Raw genomic sequence first — 19,245 nt, forward strand, 5'->3', positions numbered from 1 at the left:
TTTCGATCTTTCTAGCCTTGCATGACTTCGTGCTTAGTTGAAACTTCGCCTATTTTTTTTTCTACTTTTTTCCTTTGAACGCGCCGCTCAGCTTCATTGATATCTTGAGCACGCTGGTGTAATTCAGTAAGCGTGGCGCTAAAGCTCGAGGCGCGGGCACACCGCGGCAGCCGCGGTAACTATGCCGCTCGGGAGCTACGGCTTGTTGCCGGAGCTGATCGCAAAAGCGACGTTCACAATGCTCAAGTAAGCTGACGGCAGTGTCCATGTGCTTTTCTGTATATGACGCAGTTAACTTTAGGTATGTGGCACTGTCTACAGAAAAGTGAGGGACTTCTAGCTGAATTCGCAATCTATGTGCGAAACCCGTGTGGTGCGCTGCACTGTAATGTTTGGCCCACGTGTTCGTGGGAGCATTGATTACCAATCGGCAGCATTTTATAACTACGTTCAAAAAGTATTGCAAGACACCCGCGGGCCAAATATTATAGGGCTGCATGCTGCCTGGAATTCACAATAAATGATCAAACCCAGCTAAAAATTGCTTTCTCTTCTCTCGACAAATCGCGGAATGAGCCCAAAAATCACTCGTAGTAAGCCCATCTATCAGCCATTCGCTGATTTGAACATGGCGCGCTTGCTCGTTACATAGATTACTGCGGGAGGCCGCTACTTGGCCACGCGTACACGTGCGATCGCACTGACAAAGCTGCGCATTCGAAGAAAAAATAATAATAAAAAGTGCTCAGGGTCGCGAAGCGCGGGTGACGTTTTTCTTTGCGCCTGCCATCCCTCCCTGCTTAGCTTTCGTTGGGACGAGAGAAGAGAAAATGCAATCGCAGCATGCGACGAATCTTCGTAACTCCACTCGCATTGGACAGACTTTTAAAATTTTTGCGCCATTTAATTCGTGAGGCAATAAGCTCTTTTTGAGAGTTCATTTCATGGTTACTTGAAAAAGTTTGAGGGCCCCTTTAAATATCTGATCTTTTGTGCAGCGAGAAGGCGAGGAGTTCACGAACGACGACATCAACACGTACCCGAGCCATCCGCCACCGCCGACGCCGGCGTCCATCTCCAAGACAGACATCTACACCGACCCAGAGGTGTTCTCGGAACTGGACCAGATCGCGATAAACGTGAGTGTAATGACGGCAGAGATCGTCTCATCGTACTACTTCTTCCAACCATATGCTAATTTTGTTCACTGTGGTGGTGAAGTGTCTTCTTCGACTGAATATCCGCCTTCTTGGCAGGACAACAAAACAAAAAGGTTCTTTATCAGTGGAGAGGAGGGTGTGTTCTTCCTTTCAAATTATGTGCGCAGCATCAATCAATCAATACATGATAAAAGGCTGGTTTGCAAATGCTGGGTACTGCAAACCCAGGTCATCGGTTTTATTGTGATAGCAATTACATGGACAGTCTCGGCTGGGTTTTGCTGTCACCGCCACCGCCACTGTCATTCACACGTGTGTATTATATATATATATATATATATATATATATATATATATATATATATATATATATATATATATAATGTGTGTGTGTGTGTGTGCGTGCGTGTTTGCGGAGCCAACATCGCCCTTCCGGCCGGCCGGGGCGTCTGCGCGCGCTTATCTCGTGAGCGAATAGGGGGGGGGGGGGGCACTTATGGTTGCCGGCAACGATCAGCGCGCGGCTTTTGCCCCCACAGCAGGCGGGAGCTTCTACGGGCTGCGCTAACCACACGAGAAAACGGTGCCAAGTGTGAACCTGGTGCGGCCGCCCACATATAGATGCGCTCTACACATAACTGCCACCAGCGGCGACACACGACGTATAGCTCTTAGTACCAGCATGTGCTGCCCATGAGAGGCGCTTCTGATCAATGCCGTCACTAAGTACCAGCCTTGTTGTGGTCATCTACTGCGGCCGCGCCGCAGGAAACTTAGTTTCTTAGCAGGTGCATGTTTACTACCATTATCATTGCTTCTAATTAAGCTAGTCTTGCTTCGTAAAGCGTGCAAATATGTTGCTATCGCATTCATTGCTTTGCCATTTTTATGAAACTGTGACTTTTTAATCCTAACTATTCCACAATTTTGGCTCCTGCAATACTGTCATTCAATGAAAGGACAATATTCTATGTCCCAATCATTCAGACTCTGAACCTAAGGAAAGACTGCAAAGACTCTGCGACGCAATTTTTGTTAGCTCAACACTTGCGGTGGGCAGTTTGCGTTTTCTATTCGATTTAATTGGATCAGAAATAATGTTTATGTTCATTAGAGCGTACCTGTTTCACCCTGCCTGTGATTCACCTCGAAGAACGCTGGAAAGGCTGAGAGGTTCAGCGATTGCTTGCTGATCCAACTTTCAGCGCCCGGTTCGTCATTGACATTTATTCGCATTTACAAGAGAACTGCATTTGCTGCCGCAAAATTTATACATGCTGAATGCTTTTTTTTTAACCTCAGTATCTCAACGTATTGACAGACATGACAAACACAAGCTGTAATGAACTTGGGAGTTAAAAGTGTTCGAACGGTTGGACCCTGAAGACCAAGTGAAAATACAAAGGCGCACAGTCTTCGGACTGCCTTGGAATTTACCTGACTATTTTTTATACGCAACTGACTGCAGACAAGCGTTGGGGCTTTTGTAAACAAAGTTTTGTTTTTAGAAAATGACTGTAAACACGGGGTGCACACGAAGGGCTTGCCCTAGGAAGCGGGCTCACTCGCTACTTGCTTTCTGAAGATCACCATTTCAACCACAAAAAAAAAAGCGTGGATGTGTAAAATATGCACAAATGAACATCCTCCCGAAATTTCAAAGGAGAAAAGTCATTTTTTGCTTCAAATTTTGCCCTACCCCGTCTTCTTAGATAAACATGAACCCTATTTGGAGCTCAATCTGTAGCCTCGTTAGAGATCCGTGGTTGCGAGACCCGAAGAAAGAGTTAACGTGCCTCTTTTAATAATCATACACAATATGTGTGTTTAATTTTCCTAGGGTAATTAAATAGGGTGAAAGAGAAAATTTGTTAGCATCTGTTTTACATTGCTAGCTGTACTGGAAGAAATTTGTCAAAGTTCTGGCTGTTGTCGAACACCCTAAAATTTTACGTCGGCAGTTTCGTTGCTTGCAACTACTGGGGTGGGGGCGTGCACAGAAGACGCCATCTAGTCTTTAGCCATTTTTTTCTTCAATGGCATTTGTTTGAATCGTCGTAACTATAAATGTGTATCTTCGTCGTCTGAATTGCAGGTGGCGCAAGCAGATCAGCAGACATTCACAGACCTGGTGCGGCAGTTAATATGCAGCTGTGTGACAGACGTTGAGAAAGCGAGGTAAGAAGCTTTTTTTTTTTTTTTCAAAAGTGCTGAACTGCTGAGTGGATAAGTTGACCGGTTTTTAAGTATGGGCGAGTAATTTTGCATATTTATTACTTCCGGTTCCAGGTTTATGAACGGTCTGAAGTAATATAACAGTACACCTGAAAACTCTCCAAATTTGCCGGCCAAAATCTCGATTTCAGGCCTGTCCTCGTAATTGTATGGATGCAGCCATCCCAAATGCAAAGCCACCACAAACGAAACCAAGTTACTGCTATTCTTAATTTTCTGGCCTTGGGGAATCAGAACCGCTGGACGAGTGAAACCTCCTTCACCATAGCAATGATATGTGGCGCTGATGATTTACTGTTTGGCATATTACCTTAATATTGACAACTACTCACTCTGCAGTGCACGCAAAGTTAGCTTCGCTGTCGCACACTGTTCTGCGGCAAAGTATGCCAAGTGTGAGGAAGGGCTACTAGATTTTGTGTGTCATGCATTGCATATCTTGTTCTGCACGCGAGTGTAATTATGCCTGCATGCTATAATTAAGAGCACTGTTATGATCCCCGGCGTGTAAAAAGCAGTACTTTAGCCATTCAGAGCCTGCATCACTGCAGGCCTGAGAAGCAAGAAATGAATGTGTGCGTTTTCACAGTGTGAAAACGTCCCCACCCCCTTCCATTTTTTTCTCATTCTCGTTTTGCGAATTGCGCGATTTTTAAGGTTACTATATCCGCAGGTACGTAGTAGTTACCGTAGAAGCCCATGTAAGTTGCCTATTTTATCTCTCCCAGAACAATATTCCGGTGGATCACCGTCAAGAACTTGAACACGATGCACTTCGACGAGAACGTTATCGCAGACACGCCCATGGGCATTCTCAGAGGGATCAAGCACGGCACTGAGAGCTATCATGTGCTCTTCAAAAGGCTTTGCAGGTGAGAAAATGGACGGTCAGCACTCGTTACGATTGTAAGAGCATCAGGATCAGCAATAAGCTTGTTATATCCGATTAAACATGTTCATTGATTTTGCACAAAACAGATCAGGGCAGAGACAATTAAAGGATACTAGCATTGTCCTACAACGGGTTTATTAGTACAATAACACATTTTAAGGGGCCCTGCAACAGTTTTTTCAGCAGGATCAGAAAACTCTACCGATCGATGCTCGAGGTTCTGGATAACATGTGAGACAAACATCATAGCTCAGCATTTGGCCTGGGATTTTCAATAAATTCTCAAAGTCAGCCATAGATCGTTTCAATTTCTTGTAAATCATGCCATATAACTAACTGACTGCACCATACACCTAAATTCAAGGTCATTGGCTGACTTGAGCATCGTGAGCTGTATAGTTCCCGGGGCAACCGCAAGAGACCGCCACGTGCGCGCTCGCGATTACACTGAAGGTAAGTTACGCGTTCAGAGAAAAAAAAAGTTCTCAAGGTCGTGACGCTCATTTGATGTAATTTGTTTCCCATTTGCCATCCCTCCCTGGTTGGCTTTTAGCGCGCTCTTCGGGACGAGAAAAAAAAGAAGGCTACTACGGCGTGCGACAGCTCCCTGCAATTCAGCTCGTACTTTATGGTTTCTAACCTTTTTGTTTGTGGCGATGCTATCAGGATAAAGTTGTTACTAACCAAGTTGATTTGGAAGGCAATGAACTTTCTAAATGAAGCCATGTGATCGTTACTTAAGTGTTTCGGGACCCCTTTGAGGCACAACCTACACCATGTGAATGCACGCCTATTGCGTCGTTTCGTTGGAGTATAACTGAAAAGCATTAAAGCAGTGGACGAACCATGTACAATCTCTATCTTGGTGACGAAACTACTTTTTAAAAACTGCCCTGATGTGATTTTTTCTGCATTACATCTGATATATGTTGTAAAGTAGCGATTAAAATAGACTCTTACCAAGTGCAGTCCTATTCCCGTAAAAATTCTAGACATTGAAAACTCGCTTTTTTAGGCGTAAAGCCTGATATAGACGACACATTTCAAACTTCAAGCGTTTCAAACTTTGGTCTATATGGTGGCCCAACCAGTCACATCGTTTTGTTTTTAAGGATGACAGTCTTTTGTGGGATACTTGAATGCAGAAGTTTTGGTTAGCCTCTGTCTATTTGCCTGTCTGTTTAAAAACTACAGAGAAAACTACAGAGAAAACTACAAAGAGGCCATGCAGTGATGCTTATAGGCTTCCACAGATGGATTCGTATCTAAATGTGACATTATTTTGTAAAAATTGACCCAAATATTTACACTAGAAGCCCGCGCCCCCGTTGTGGGGAAGTAGCTAGTTTAGAGCATATACGATGGCAATGTGCCACCATTACTGGGCAGTGATCAAGCAAACCTGGCTAAGTGGTGCTTTGCCATCGGAAGCCCAATAAGGGGAATCGGCTTTAAGCCGTCCAGAAAGCCCATAAAGCGGCGGTCGGGCTTAGCGATGCGGCGGTTGGAAAGGCCTACCGCGCGCTAGTCGCTTCTTTCAAGACTCTAAATTGAAAAAGTTTTACCATCCATGCATTCCTCGAATACTCGTTGAATATGGCCACCAAGTTAGCAAGGAATGCAAAAAGCCAAACCAAGAAAATTTCCGAAAATCTGGCTTGAATCTCCAAGACTTCATGAACCGACCTATAGCTAACATGCCCACGGCATTCCTTGCGTCTCTAGAAGTATGCGGCTTTCGTCAGTTGCAGAGTATATTAATAATGAACACAGAGCTCAATCAAACCATTTCGTGAAGTCCTCTGTCATCCACTCGTCCGCAGTCTTTTGAAGCCGCTACTTGCTCGCTCTATCCTTCGCAAGCGCTGCTGTGGTCCAGTGGTTATGGTGCTTGACCGCTGACCAGAGGAGTATGGGGTTGAATCCCGGTCGCGTCTCTCATAAACATATCGTTCTGCCCTTCTCTTTAGCTATGCCGGCCTGCACTGTGTCGTCATCAAAGGCTACTCCAAGAGCGCCGGCTATCAGCCCGGTGTGCGGTTCGAGGACAACCGGTTCCGCAACTCTTGGAACGCCGTGTACGTAGCCGGAGCATGGCGGTTCGTGCAGTGCAACTGGGGTGCTCGCCACCTGGTCAACGCCAAGGAGGTGCCCAAGCCCGGCAGCAAGGGCAAGTCAGACTCCCTCCGCTACGAGTACGACGACCACTACTTCCTGACAGACGCCCGCGAGTTCATCTACGAGTTCTTTCCGCTCCAGCCTGAGTGGCAGCTGCTCAAGAGGCCCATCTCTCTGCGTGAGTTCGAGGAGCTTCCGTTCGTGAGGTCGCTCTTCTTCCGCTACGGACTGTACTTCCCGGACACTGACACCAAAGCCACCCTGTACACGGACAGCACAGGAGCAGCCACGGTTCGCATCGGCATGCCTGAGGACATGTCGCACAGTCTCATTTTCCACTACAACCTCAAGTTCTACGACAGCGACCGCGACTCGTTCGACGGCGTCAGCCTCAAGCGGTTCGTCATGCAGAGCATGGTGGGCAATGTGGTCGCCTTCAGGGTGCATGCGCCTTGCTCGGGCGCCCTCCTTCTGGATGTCTTCGCAAATGCTGTCACGCCGCGCGAATACCTCACGGGCGAGCCCATGAAGTTCAAGAGCGTGTGCAAGTTCAAGATCGTTTGCGAGGACCTGCAGACAGTCATGGTCCCGCTGCCCGATTGTGCATCCGGAGAGTGGGGTCCCATGAAGGCGACGCGCCTCTTCGGTCTCGTTCCGGAGTCTCACGAGGACGCCCTCATCTTCTCGTCCCGGGAACTAGAGGTGCGTTTCCGCATGACCCGACCCCTAACCGACTTCATGGCGACGCTGCACAAGAACGGCGTTGAGGAGAAGAAGCTCTCCAAGTTCGTCTCGCACACTGTCCACGAGGACCTGGTCACTTTCTTCTTGGCTTTTCCGGACGACGGCCAGTACGGCATGGACATCTACACGAGAGAGATGAACGGCGAGATAGAGACCGGAGAGAAGCACTTGCTGACCCACTGCTGCAAGTATCTTATCAACGTCTCCAAATTATCTTCAAAATAAAGAATGTCTGGCTTGAGCCACCGGTACTGAGGCCGCCATAGCCAACGTCGAAATGAGTCTACATCGTGCAGCTATGCACAAAGGCTTCAAGAAAGCTGTCGGCATTCAAGTTCATGCGATCAACGGTAAATGACCTACTCCTGGACTTGGCCTCCGACTTCTGTGCACAGAACGACTCACCAAGTCGAAGGCGGTAGCTGCCATCAGCGTCAGGATGACTGGCGTTACTGTCGATGACTGTTCCTGAGCGCCTGAAACATGCACATGTCAGTGGTCTTTGTGTATCACGTGACCATGCCTTGCGTCAGAGTGATCTGCTAGCTTTTTTGCACGTGCACACATATGGTTCGACGCTTAGGACTAATCGCGTTTCTAATGTGAACAATCATTTCAGAGTGCATTCCATTGGAGAGAGTGACTACTTCGTCGCCATGTCCATAACGTGATTTACTTCTGCCTCTCTAATGCGACAAGTTTGAGCTTTTTTTGCAGAACATTTTCATCTCTTACACGTCAGTGTGGATGTGTTGCTGTGTTCCACTGCTACTTATTTAAAATTTAATGCAGAGTGCCTATACTTGTTTTTTGTAAAAAATTCATATTATACTTCAGCTAGTTTACATAAAGATGCCTTTACCTTGTTTACATACATTCTTCCCTTGTATAGGCCGTTGCAATTCTTACATATATTCTTTATCGACTTGTGCCTTATGATGTCAAAAAAAAATATATGTCGATAATGCACAGACCAAAATGTCAAACATCTAGTGTCCATGATATGCCTTGATGACACTGGGTCCAATTCAGTGACACACTGCTTTTGTACTCCGCAGTTTTTGTTTCATATTTATACGTTGTACTAACTCTGATATCTACAGTGTAAGTTAATAAAGTTTAATATATTTTTACAGCCATGTTGTATTGAGCGTGATGTCTTCAACAGTAAAAACATGCTTGCATCGACAACTTTGCTGCCAGTTTACGAGAAGATGCTATAGTACCAAGCTGGCGTTTGGAGGTGTTTCAAACCGCTGCATGTGGTGTTCTGCTTAACCGGGACGGAGAAATTAAAGCTGCTCGTGGTGAAATGTTTCAACCGTGCTTCATTGATTGATATGCAGGGTTTAACGTCCCAAAAGCTGCTCGCGGCGAATTGTTTCAACCGTGCTTCATTGACTGATATGCAGGGTTTAACATCCCAAAACCATCATATGATTATGTATGAGAGACGCCGTAGTGGAGGGCTCTAGAAATTTCGACGACCTGAGGTCCTTTAACATGCACCCAAACCTGAGCACACGCGCCTACAGCATTTTCGCCTCCATCGAAAATGCCTGTGGTTCAGCAGCCGAGTACCTTAGCCACTGGACCACCGCCTTCAGCACGTCGGAAAATACAGGGCCGCTAAATACGAAAGGCGGAAATCTCTCTCGATCCATGGCTGAACGTCGTATAGAAAAATAAGCAATAGACTTATCTTACAGTTAGCCGTTTCAATCACGCTAAAAGAAACGCAAAAAAAGAAACGCTTTCGTGCAGCTGTACGCAACAGCAGTGCATAGATATTATTCTGTAGATATATATATTCATAGATATATGCATAGATATATTCATAGATATATGCATAGATATATATTCTGTAGGTGTAGGAAATGTTTTCGTTTCAAACTGCTGGCAAAGTGCTTAGTGGCCATGCTGGAACGGTCCTTGTATTGGGCTGTCTTGATTAAAAAAAAAAAAAACACGCTGCAACGCCGGTGAAAAGAAAATGCCATGCTACAAGTAATTCATACGAGGCAGACGTTTTGGGTTAGATGGTATCCGAAAGAGACTAAACAACCTCGAATGCGAGGTTTCGTTTGAGCCCACATTTTGATGAAGGGCGTTTTTCGATGCAGTAAACACCTATACCTTGGCGTGCGTATTTGCACTCTTCGCACGTTTCTCTCCCCCAACGAATGAAAACGATAGATGAGAGGGCGAGTGGGTAAACTGGTGAGGGGGAGAATATCCGGCGTGCCGAATCGGGTAAAGAGCACACGCAATTCAAGGAGAAAACGGAAGAAACGAGGATGACCGCCCAGCGCCGCACCTCTATCGAGCTCGACACCGTCAGTTCGAAACTACTTTGACTTTTTTATGAGCTCTTCATTGACGGTAAGAGCACAGAACACCTACCAGTGTATGGCATCGAACTCGGTCAGCGTCGGCAGTGATTTTGTCGTCCGCGATCGCCGACGTTAACGTAGCTCTCGCCGATCAGCTTGCCGTCCGCGATTTTCTGACGCCGTGCAGCTCTCTCGCCGAGCGGTGCCCCGTCGTCGGACAACTTCGACTGTGTTTCTAATCTCTTCTTTCTGTCGCTCCTGTGCGGTGAGTGCTGTCTTCATCTCTCTAGTATTCTTTTTACGCCCTTCTCCCGTCGCTTACAAAGATCAATGTTGCCAGATTAGGCAGACAAAACTTAGCTCCTTTTTTCAAGAACCACACTACGCGTGCACGTACACAGCGGCTCAGATGACGTCATACACCAGGACGAGTGAACACCGCCGACAAACGTGCTGTTAAGAGCCCCGTTCTGCTATCTCGGCCGTTCCATCTGCCTGTGCCCTAATGCTCCAGTAGAATATGCGCCGCCATAATTTCACGTATAAAAAAAAGACCATTATTTCGGACTTCACAAGACAGAAAACATAGGTGCACGCTAACCAAACGCCAGATTATCAAATTATTAAGAAAAGCGTCTCTTTCATCAGCCCACGTTTTCATTTGCTTGGTTAATAGGTGGTGTCTGTACTTATTTTGTATAAGAGCAGTATGCAAGAGCGCGCAATGTTATGTCATCCTGTGACTTCGTTCTCATGCGACCGCAGTGCTAGACAGTGCTCAGCACACCTTCCTTACGTACAGTCACATCAACCTAGTGACGACACACGAGGACACACAGGGGAGATTCAAGAGTGAATTTTTTTTTCTGTGTCAACAACACATGCGATAAAAAAAAGTGCTGGACAGAGCGACGTGGACAAGTGTAAACTATACGTACGAATAACTTATTATTCGAAGCAAAACGCAGATTTCGCGCGATAATTTAGCAGTCCCCGTAAAAGTGAACGTCGCGCCTGAAACGCGCAGGAAAAGCGCGACAATTCCTGCAACCGATCGTGCTTGAGGCTCGCTTGGATCACCTCTTCCGTGAACGGCTTCCGGTCGTCACTGGTAGAGCGAAACCGTTGATGGTAGAATCACTAATTCTAGAAATTTCCCGGAGCGTCGAAACCGGTGATAGGACCAGCCGCGCCGTTCTCGAAGTACATGAAGTCCTGCGCAGAATAGAAATGCCACTCAGTTTATAATGGTGCTTTCGGGTTTTTTTTTTTCGAGATGATAGAGATAAAAATAAGTTCATTTGTTGATGCACATCACGTGTGACGCGCATCAATAAATTGAAATGATCAGCCCGCTTGAAAAGCGTGAAACGGGCTGGTCATTTAAGTCCAATAATTCCAATAAAGTCCAGTAATTCCATATGCTTCCATATGCTCTGCTGCACTGCGCCGCACACTATCTCGCTCAGTCGTTCTCGCCACCCAGTGCCGCAAACGCTCACCCCATCCGCTACCCACTATACAGGCTTCACGACAACCAGCAGGGAGATCAGGCGCATAGTCGATTGCGTCCCATTTCTTAGGAGCTTCGCTCATTGGCTGTGTTCGTACTCCGAAACAATTGCTAGTTTTTTTTTTCTTCTTTTGTGACGAGGCCCGGTTTAGAAAAAATTAAGGTCTTGCAGAGGTTGTTACGCCAATCAATGCTTCAGAAAGGCGGGAAGTTCATCAAGGCGAACTGCAAGTGCAATGCAAAGGGTGGCTTGGAAGGTAGTTGGGTGAAAACTTTATTTTTTCCTCTTTGAAAGAAAAGGGGCAAACGGTTAATTAGAAGCTTCGATATTGCAGCGCGCTGCAACTTGCAAGCACAAGCGAGCATCGCACGACATCGAGCTATGCCCTTCAGCATTCGTTCTATATCGCCTAAATGCGTTACATTTTGGCGTATACATAATGTAAAACGCGATGAAGTATGTCAAAAGGATCAATTTAGCTATATATATATATATATATATATATATATATATATATATATATATATATATATATATATATATATATATATATATATATATATATATACGAAACGCCATCGTACGAAATCGCCATCGTACGAAACGCCATCGGAGAAGACGATAGTTATAGCGCGAGAACAGAAAGACGACAAAGAGACAAGATGGACACGAGCCCTATATAACTTCCAACTCGTGTCCTTCTCGTCTCTTTGTCGTCGTCCTGTTCTCGCTGCTATAACTATAGTCATGTCATACCAACAAGCCCAAACTGCCACACTTCTAAGCCATCGGAGTGCCGACTCGTGAGGTCCGTTCGATTCACCTGCACCGGTCGGAACCGGTTCACGGCTGTGCACGCGAAGTTCAGAAATTGTGCAGCGTGAGTTCAGCGGTGCAGGCACAGCACGACACCCGAAACAAATGACGATATTCCGACAAGGTGTTGGCCTTATTTCTTTCCGGTTAATTTACACCATTCAGCAAACACCGACTTATGGCGAAACGCACATGCGGACAGTTTATGAGGCGCAAACATCTTGGCAAAACGCACCGCATTTGTAGAGGCGGGTACGGCGCCTAAGCCACCTACGTCTAAGTGCTGCATCGTCTGCTCAGCTGCACGCGCGGCTACACCAAGCCGGCACCGTCAGCGAAGGAGGTGCAGGAAAATCGTGAACCGGTACTGCACCTCTTCTGCACCTTTCGAAACGAATGACAGGGTTCAACGGTCGTCAATGCTGCACCGCTGAAACCAATAGCAAGGTGCAGCACCTCGTGAACTGGTTCACGTGGTGCAGGCGAATCGAACGGACCTGTGGTTTCACCAGTCAGGTGCAAGCGCAAGTATTTCTAATCAAGCGACGCGTTCCCGACATCACATGATCTCGCTAGCCAATCGTAATAAACTCGCACGTATAGACTTAGTTTTAGATTGATTTGTGGGGTTCAACGCCCCAAACTTCCATATTATTATGAGAGACGCCGTAGTGGAGGGCTCCGGAAATTTTGGCCACCTGGTTCTTAAACGTGCACCCAAATCTGAGTACACGGGCCTACAACATTTTCGCCTCCATCGGAAATGCAGCTGCCCCAGCCGGGATTTGATCCCGCAACCTGCGGGTCAGCAACCGAGTACCTTAGCCACTAGGCCACCGTGGCGGGGCTAGACTTAGTTTTATTCTGTATATATGTATACCTCTTGTGGTCCGCACCACGGTGTGGCAAGTTGCTTACACATAGTGTAATACTCGGTGATACACTCAGTGTGAGTAAGACAGCTTCGCTGCACGAGTACCTTCACGGAGTAGGTAGGCTGACAAATTTGTATAACCTATTTTTAGTGATGAACAAAATGGGCAATTAGTTATCGCTAGTTAACCTGATAACATGATAATTAAAATTATCTGTATTCGCGTCGTTACCCCTAACAAAGCGCCGTTGCTTGCACCTTCGTATCCCCAGAGTCCCCTCCCCCCCCCATATACGTCAATACAAAGTATTGAAAGACTATGGTATCTCACTGCGCTCTTTTTTGATTAACTTGGCCCGAGGTAGCTGGGACACCTACGGTGTGTGGGTTGTTTGAGTATGTTTGTGTGGGTGATTTTTTTTTTCAGCTGGCCCCATCTTTTTTTTATCTTTAGCGAAAGATCTACAACACCGTAACGCAGTTACACACAGTGAAATAGATGAAATACTACGGTATCAACTGATCAGCACTAATTCACTACTTTGTGAGGACACGCCACGGTGCTCTGAGGCTAAGGCACTCGGCTGCTGACCCGCAGGTGACGGGATTCAGTCCCGGCTGCGTCGGGCCCATTTTCGATGGAGACATAAATACTTGAGACTCTTGTGCTTAGATATACAGGTTCAGGTCTCCGACGATCTCTGACAACAGCGCAGCTCTGGCCGACTGGCTCGCCCTACGCCATCTCCTGACCCCGACAAGAGCTCTCGCCGAGTGGTGCCCCGTCCTCGGAGTTCTGCGACCGTGTCTATCTTTCCTATCTTCTCCTTACTTCTAAATGTTACTGTCTCTGCGCCACGCTCTCTCCTTCCTCTCTCTCTCTCTTTCTCTACCTCTTTACCTTTTAATCCCATCCTTTTAATCCCTCCTTATCCCCACCCCTCGTGTCCTCCCCCTGAGAGACAGTTACGGGGCTCATTTTTGTCTTCTTTTCACTTAAGAATCCCATAAGAATCACGTAAGAACCCCAGGGGGTCGAGATTTCTGGAGGCCTCCACTACGGCATCTCTCACGAATTTGGGGAATGAATTATCATTAATCATTACTACCTTGTTTGCACGCACACATTCGAACCGTCGTGATAACAATACCCACAATCAAGAAGACAGCGCCGAGCAACACGGCCTTCATCTTGACGTCCAGATCGATGGGGAACGCCAGCGTGAAGTTGTCGATGTCGGTGAAGGCCTCGCGAAGAAGTCCCGACCAGTTCTTCGTTATCTGGCCGATCTTTGTCTTGCCGTCCCTGGTGGTGACGTCGAAGACGATGTCGTTGCACACCAGGGCCGTCGTGCAAAAGGGCCCCTGGATCTGGAGCACCACGTTCTTGTCGCTGTCCAGCACCGAGAACATCGGGAAGATGACGGTGCAGTCCTGGCGCAGCCAACCGATGACGGTGCCCGGCGGAGCGCAGATCTCCATCTCCTGCGCGCGCAAACGTTTCAGTTCCAATCTGATGAAGGATTGCGCACATATAACTTATGCAACAGCGTGGAAAAGTGGAAAGGACAATGATGGAGAGAGAGAGAGAGATCCGCCATAGTGCCTAGTGGTGACGACGCTCAACTGCAGACGCTAAGATCTCGCGATCCAATCCCGGCCGCATTGAGACTGAGGTGAAATTTTAGAGGCCCGTTATCTGGAGTCCTCCATTACGGCGTTTCTCATAACCATATCAAGGTTTTGGGGTGCGAAACCCCGGAAATTAATAATTACAGGAACAAAGTGCAACTTTTTCGGGATGTTACATGAATTGCGGTGGACCAACTATACCAGGAAGCAACCATTGTTGACATGCACTACATGATTGTACCTGATAACGTGCACCGTCCGAGAATTTTTCTTTGCCTCGACGAATGTGTTGTCTTTCGTAATAACACTGACAATCCTGACTCGTGGGATCGAATCCCGGCCACGGCAGCCGCATTTTAGGCGGCAAATGGATACGAGCCCGTCTGCGTAGATTCGCGTGCACGTTGAAGATCCCCATGCAGTCAAAACTAACACGGGGCCTCTCTCACTAAGGCGTGCCTTACTGATATTGTGAATTTGGCGCGTAAACTCCAGAAATTATTATTATACTGTATTCGCAGCTCTATAGCGTAATTATTCTCCATGCCATTGGTGAACGCGCAAGGGGGCAAGGTAGAGTGCAGCTGTCCCACTCCCCCTTTGATATATGCTAAGAGGTGTGCGAGGTCTGCCCGATGCTTTTACTTAGCTGACCTGCGCCCCGTGATTACTCAAAGTGCTGGTTTGTCCATGCAGTCTTTTTTTTTACGACAATGACGGCCTGATGCTGCATTCCAAGAACTGTTTAATGTCTGGGCCGAAGAGCAGGTCGTAGTGACAAGCGCGTCATCACACGATTTCAAATTTTAAGATCCCCCCCCGCTCATCTCGCCCACCACTGTGGGAGGGGGTGGGGTGGGGGATGAGCAGGCGTTTTTAGCATAACCTGCTTGACAACGCTGCGTTTTTGTCCAAACAATTTTCAAAGCATCACCCAGAAAGCTCGCCCTCGGAGAAAGTTTGCATATCCTCAATGAGAAAGCATCTCTCTTCCTATAGGCGTATTTTCCCTAAGAGACGGAACTCTGGCGCTGTATGGGATGACGATAGTTATATGGGAGCTGGAAGACACGGCGCTTCACAGACAGTGTGGGAATGACGTATAGTGCACAAATTTGTCTAATCTTTGTACTTTCGGCTCCATTTGACTTCGCTTGGCTTGCAGCTGCTTTGTCACGAAGTGACGGTCAGCAAATGTTCACCAGTTGCACTTCACCACCTCGACCTTTTAGGCTCACCAATAGAAATCGGCTCAAAAAGTTCGCAGTGGTCCGTTTTTTTTATTGCTAACAATACCAAAACCCAGCAACATAAACGAAGCCTCAAGTGCGTTCAAAGCCCACAAGCACGATGACCTTGGCGAACTTTTCTACTACCCATAATGTCCATGGCGAACGATCGCAGCGCCATGGTGCCGTCTAGTCAGTTTTAGGGAAAATCCACGCTTTTGAGGCATACCAGACTTCAGTAATGCCGTCGGCGCGTACCTGCAAGCAACAGAAGCAACAACAGGAATCGCAGCGCAGTGGTCGGAACAGCCGCATCACTTCGATGTCGCGGTAGTCGTTGAGCGACATCTCGAAAGGACGATTGCTGCCGCAGCAGCAGCGGGTGGCCAGGTCGCACTCCTCGATAGCCGTGAAGACGAACTGGGACATGGTGTTCTTCACGACGTACCTGTTCCGCTGCTCGTACGGCACGAAGACTGCGCGCGTCGGTATACAGTAGAATTCAGAAATTTCAGGGTTCAGTAATGGCTTCATTTCGTTGTTAAGTGAGTTACGAATTCTTTGTATACAGAAGGAGGTCCCATAGTCGGAGACTGAATAGGAACCTCCTACAATAGTGAATACAGAAAAATTTAATTAGTGTAGCAAAACAGCGGTACAGAAAATAAGCAAAAAAATACATCGCAACCTGGAAAAAGGTCAATTCAAGAAAAATAACAGGAGAAACCAGAAAGAAAAGACAAAGGCCAAAAGCAGACAACATACAAAATAAAAATGATATAACACTCGTAATTTTAGACCGAATTTAAAAATCAGACAATATAAAAAATAAAGTTTACTCAGCACTCCCAAAATGACACGAAATTCCGAAATAAGCAACATAAAAAATTGATGGTAATTCAGAACTCCGAGTCAGTCTTCAGATGAATGCAGTGTGAAAGGCAATGAAAAATACGCAATAAACGGAAAGAAAGGGAAAAGAAATGTGACATTTAATTTAGGCAATGAATGATGATGATGCGATGCTTCTACGTATGTTGTGAATTGGTACGAATAGGCGATGAGGTCGTCAGAAGGCCGGCACCTCAGTTCCTAGCTTTTATTACTTCTGAAAGATATGCCCGTGCAGTGAAGAGGTACGCATAGACGAATACTCACAAGAACACAAAACAGACACGGCTAAACGTTCAAGTCTGTTCTTGTGTTATTTCTAGGCGAAGGCCTTCAATGCCTCATCAAACATGACAGTTGACTGTCGGCTTTCAGCCATAGCTATGAAAAAAAAAGCATCATAGGATGGTCTCAAGATCACCAAAACTTGTGACATCCCCGTGACGACATCATGACGTTTCTATGGCTTCTCATAATGTTACGTCACATTACTAAGTCATCACACGACATCATCGCTCGATCAAAGGTGTACCAATGACTGAGGCAATGCCAGACCATAAATCAGGTGCACAAATCCTTCAATACCTCCGATCCCGGAGGTAATGCAAAATCGCGTTGAGAGAAAGCTTAAGAAGGTGTACGGGGAAGGATCAGCACATCGACTGAGAAGAAAAAGAATGAAGTTTTTTTTTTCACATTTGAGTCATCTTCGGCGAATGCGCGAGAAACCCTGCGAGTTTTTAGCATGTGTGCATCTCTGCAGCGCATCACTATCGCTCAGTATCAACTAACCCCAGCTCAGAACTTTTTGTACGTCATCCATTATCTCAATCGCATCGTCGCCGTTTTTGCACGGCGCGATCCCCTGAAACATTGATATGATAATTAGATATGCACAATTCCGACAAACGTACGAGACCGATGTTCAGCTTTCGGTCTATTCAGTAAAGCAATGGCATGCAGTTGTATAGTCAGCGTCTAAAGAGGACTAACAGAAGTGATAAAGCAGTCGAAGATAAAACAGTAGTTGGTATAAATCTTATACCAACGTCACACGGTTAATAATTCGATCGCGATAAGGGTTAGGCTCGATTCGATCAGGTGTTGTCACGCGGTAACTTTTAATCGTGATCAGGCCGTATCATGGTGGGTTCGATGGGGATAAAGCGTATCGCGATTTGAGTGAAATCTGCGCCAAACTGCGTCCGAATAAGGTTGGGCCGTGTAGCAGCATGGTTACGAACAGAAGAGCTCCAGGTGAGTTTAGTAAAATACTTGGGAGTTTTCGCGCGAAACCCGAATGAAATGTTACCTTAAGGTAATTTGTGGTTAAAGTAAGCACACTCTGAGCTACGTCTATCACAAATAATTGGAGGCAGGGGCACTGGTGGTATTTCGCCTTGGGGTTGTTATATCGTGGCCTGGAAGTGGAACGCAGTTGCAGCTTGGGTGCAGCAAGTGCAGGAATGGCTTGACGGAGGCGAGTGCCCCTGTATATCACCCCCCCCCCCCCATGGCGATAAGTATGATTGGAGGTCACCCTGAGGCTATTATTCCACTCCTGTTGTAAATTGCCCCTGCAGTCAATTTCATTTTCAGACCCTTCTCTCCATAAGATCTGCAACCAATCTGTGTGTTCACAAATTGTTGTCAACAATTTAGAGTACTTGGTATTCTACTATGGTAGAGCATAGACCGTCCCGTGGGCCAGACACTCGATGAGGCCCTGTCGTCAAAAATTAGTCGTAAGGACTCCGCGACAATGACGTTGCCTTCACACTCCTGACCTTGAAAAGTTATCTAATCTTAAAACTTTAAACAACCTCCGGGGTGTCGCGGATCTCTTGATCACTAATGGGCATGGCCGTTATCGGGGTCGCTGGTATCCAATACTCTAATTCGATCCTGTCCACTATGAAGATGTTAGCTTAAGTGAGTATCGGTCTGTTAGTGTGAGGTGCTCATGCAGAGAGTAATTCTCTTAACCAAAGTTCTCCGTAACGAACCGTTCGCGTACTTTCCAAGAGTTGAAGCTGCTGGTGCACAAGTAGCTGGTCGACGCACGTCAGGTACTCGAGTCCAGGCGGGCAGCCAGGGACCGGTTCCACCTCGGGAATCGCCGCCCCTTTCACCGGCATCTGCACGAACGGACCACGTGTTCTCGTGGTCCCAACGGCTGCATTTTGTGCGGTCACTACAGTGGGCATGACCACTAAGGCTGGCCTCGCCGACGCCGCTGCACCGGTCATCGGGATCACAGGCACCGCAGGTGACGGCACCGGAGCATTGGGTCTCACAGAGGGCGCTGTAACCGCAGCCTCTCTCGGTGACGTCGTTGGCGCCATGGGTCTGAATGGTGGAGCCACTGGTTGCTTTGGCTGCATCGTCGATTCGGTGAGACCTCGTCTGCCCTTAGCTTAGCTCTTGACCCCACCGTGGATACGCGGTTCTCTTGAAAAAGAAACGGCGGCATCAACATACGACGTGCAAACGCGTCTTTACAAACAATAAGGCATAAGTTATCACGGAAAGTTTGATGCGACAAAAAATGTGGGACGTTGACTCCAGCGATCATTCCGTCTTCACGAATTTTTCATCTCTGCACGTTGAAGTGAATTAGAAATGCATCCCTGATTATTCAGGAAAACTCACTTTGGTTGCCACTAATTCGAAGAAATCATAGGACCGGTGACGCGCTATTTAGAGAGGGAGCTGCAACGCCCATTGTACGAGCTTGACACAATTGGCTTACAACGCCACTCACCCCGACAGCCGGTAACAAGGTCACAAGCGCGAAAGCGAGTGCC

The 19,245-nt window shown here is 46.9% G+C and overlaps 2 protein-coding genes across 2 annotated transcripts in view; one reads left to right on the forward strand and one right to left on the reverse strand.

The window, feature by feature from the left end:
* Positions 1 to 8,284, forward strand: part of LOC119181406 (peptidase hillarin) — a 121,407-nt gene extending 113,123 nt beyond the window's left edge. The window contains exons 4-7 of the mRNA XM_037432636.2: positions 999 to 1,139; positions 3,256 to 3,338; positions 4,124 to 4,267; positions 6,258 to 8,284. Of these exons, the coding sequence (XP_037288533.1) occupies positions 999 to 1,139; positions 3,256 to 3,338; positions 4,124 to 4,267; positions 6,258 to 7,374 (1,485 nt within the window). The 3' untranslated portion in view covers positions 7,375 to 8,284. The remainder of the gene's footprint in view (positions 1 to 998; positions 1,140 to 3,255; positions 3,339 to 4,123; positions 4,268 to 6,257) is intronic.
* Positions 8,285 to 10,322: 2,038 nt separating this feature from the next.
* On the reverse strand, positions 10,323 to 18,822 carry LOC142774895 (phospholipid scramblase 2-like). Its single transcript, XM_075876040.1, has 4 exons — positions 18,456 to 18,822; positions 15,806 to 16,023; positions 13,842 to 14,171; positions 10,323 to 10,697 (listed from the first exon to the last, which is right to left on the reverse strand). The coding sequence occupies exons 1-4, from the start codon at positions 18,820 to 18,822 to the stop codon at positions 10,629 to 10,631; spliced, it is 984 nt and encodes a 327-aa protein (XP_075732155.1). The 3' UTR covers positions 10,323 to 10,628.
* Positions 18,823 to 19,245: the final 423 nt, after the last annotated feature.

Source organism: Rhipicephalus microplus, chromosome 10 (genome assembly GCF_043290135.1).
Source record: "Rhipicephalus microplus isolate Deutch F79 chromosome 10, USDA_Rmic, whole genome shotgun sequence".
Classification (NCBI taxonomy): Eukaryota; Metazoa; Arthropoda; class Arachnida; order Ixodida; family Ixodidae; genus Rhipicephalus; species Rhipicephalus microplus.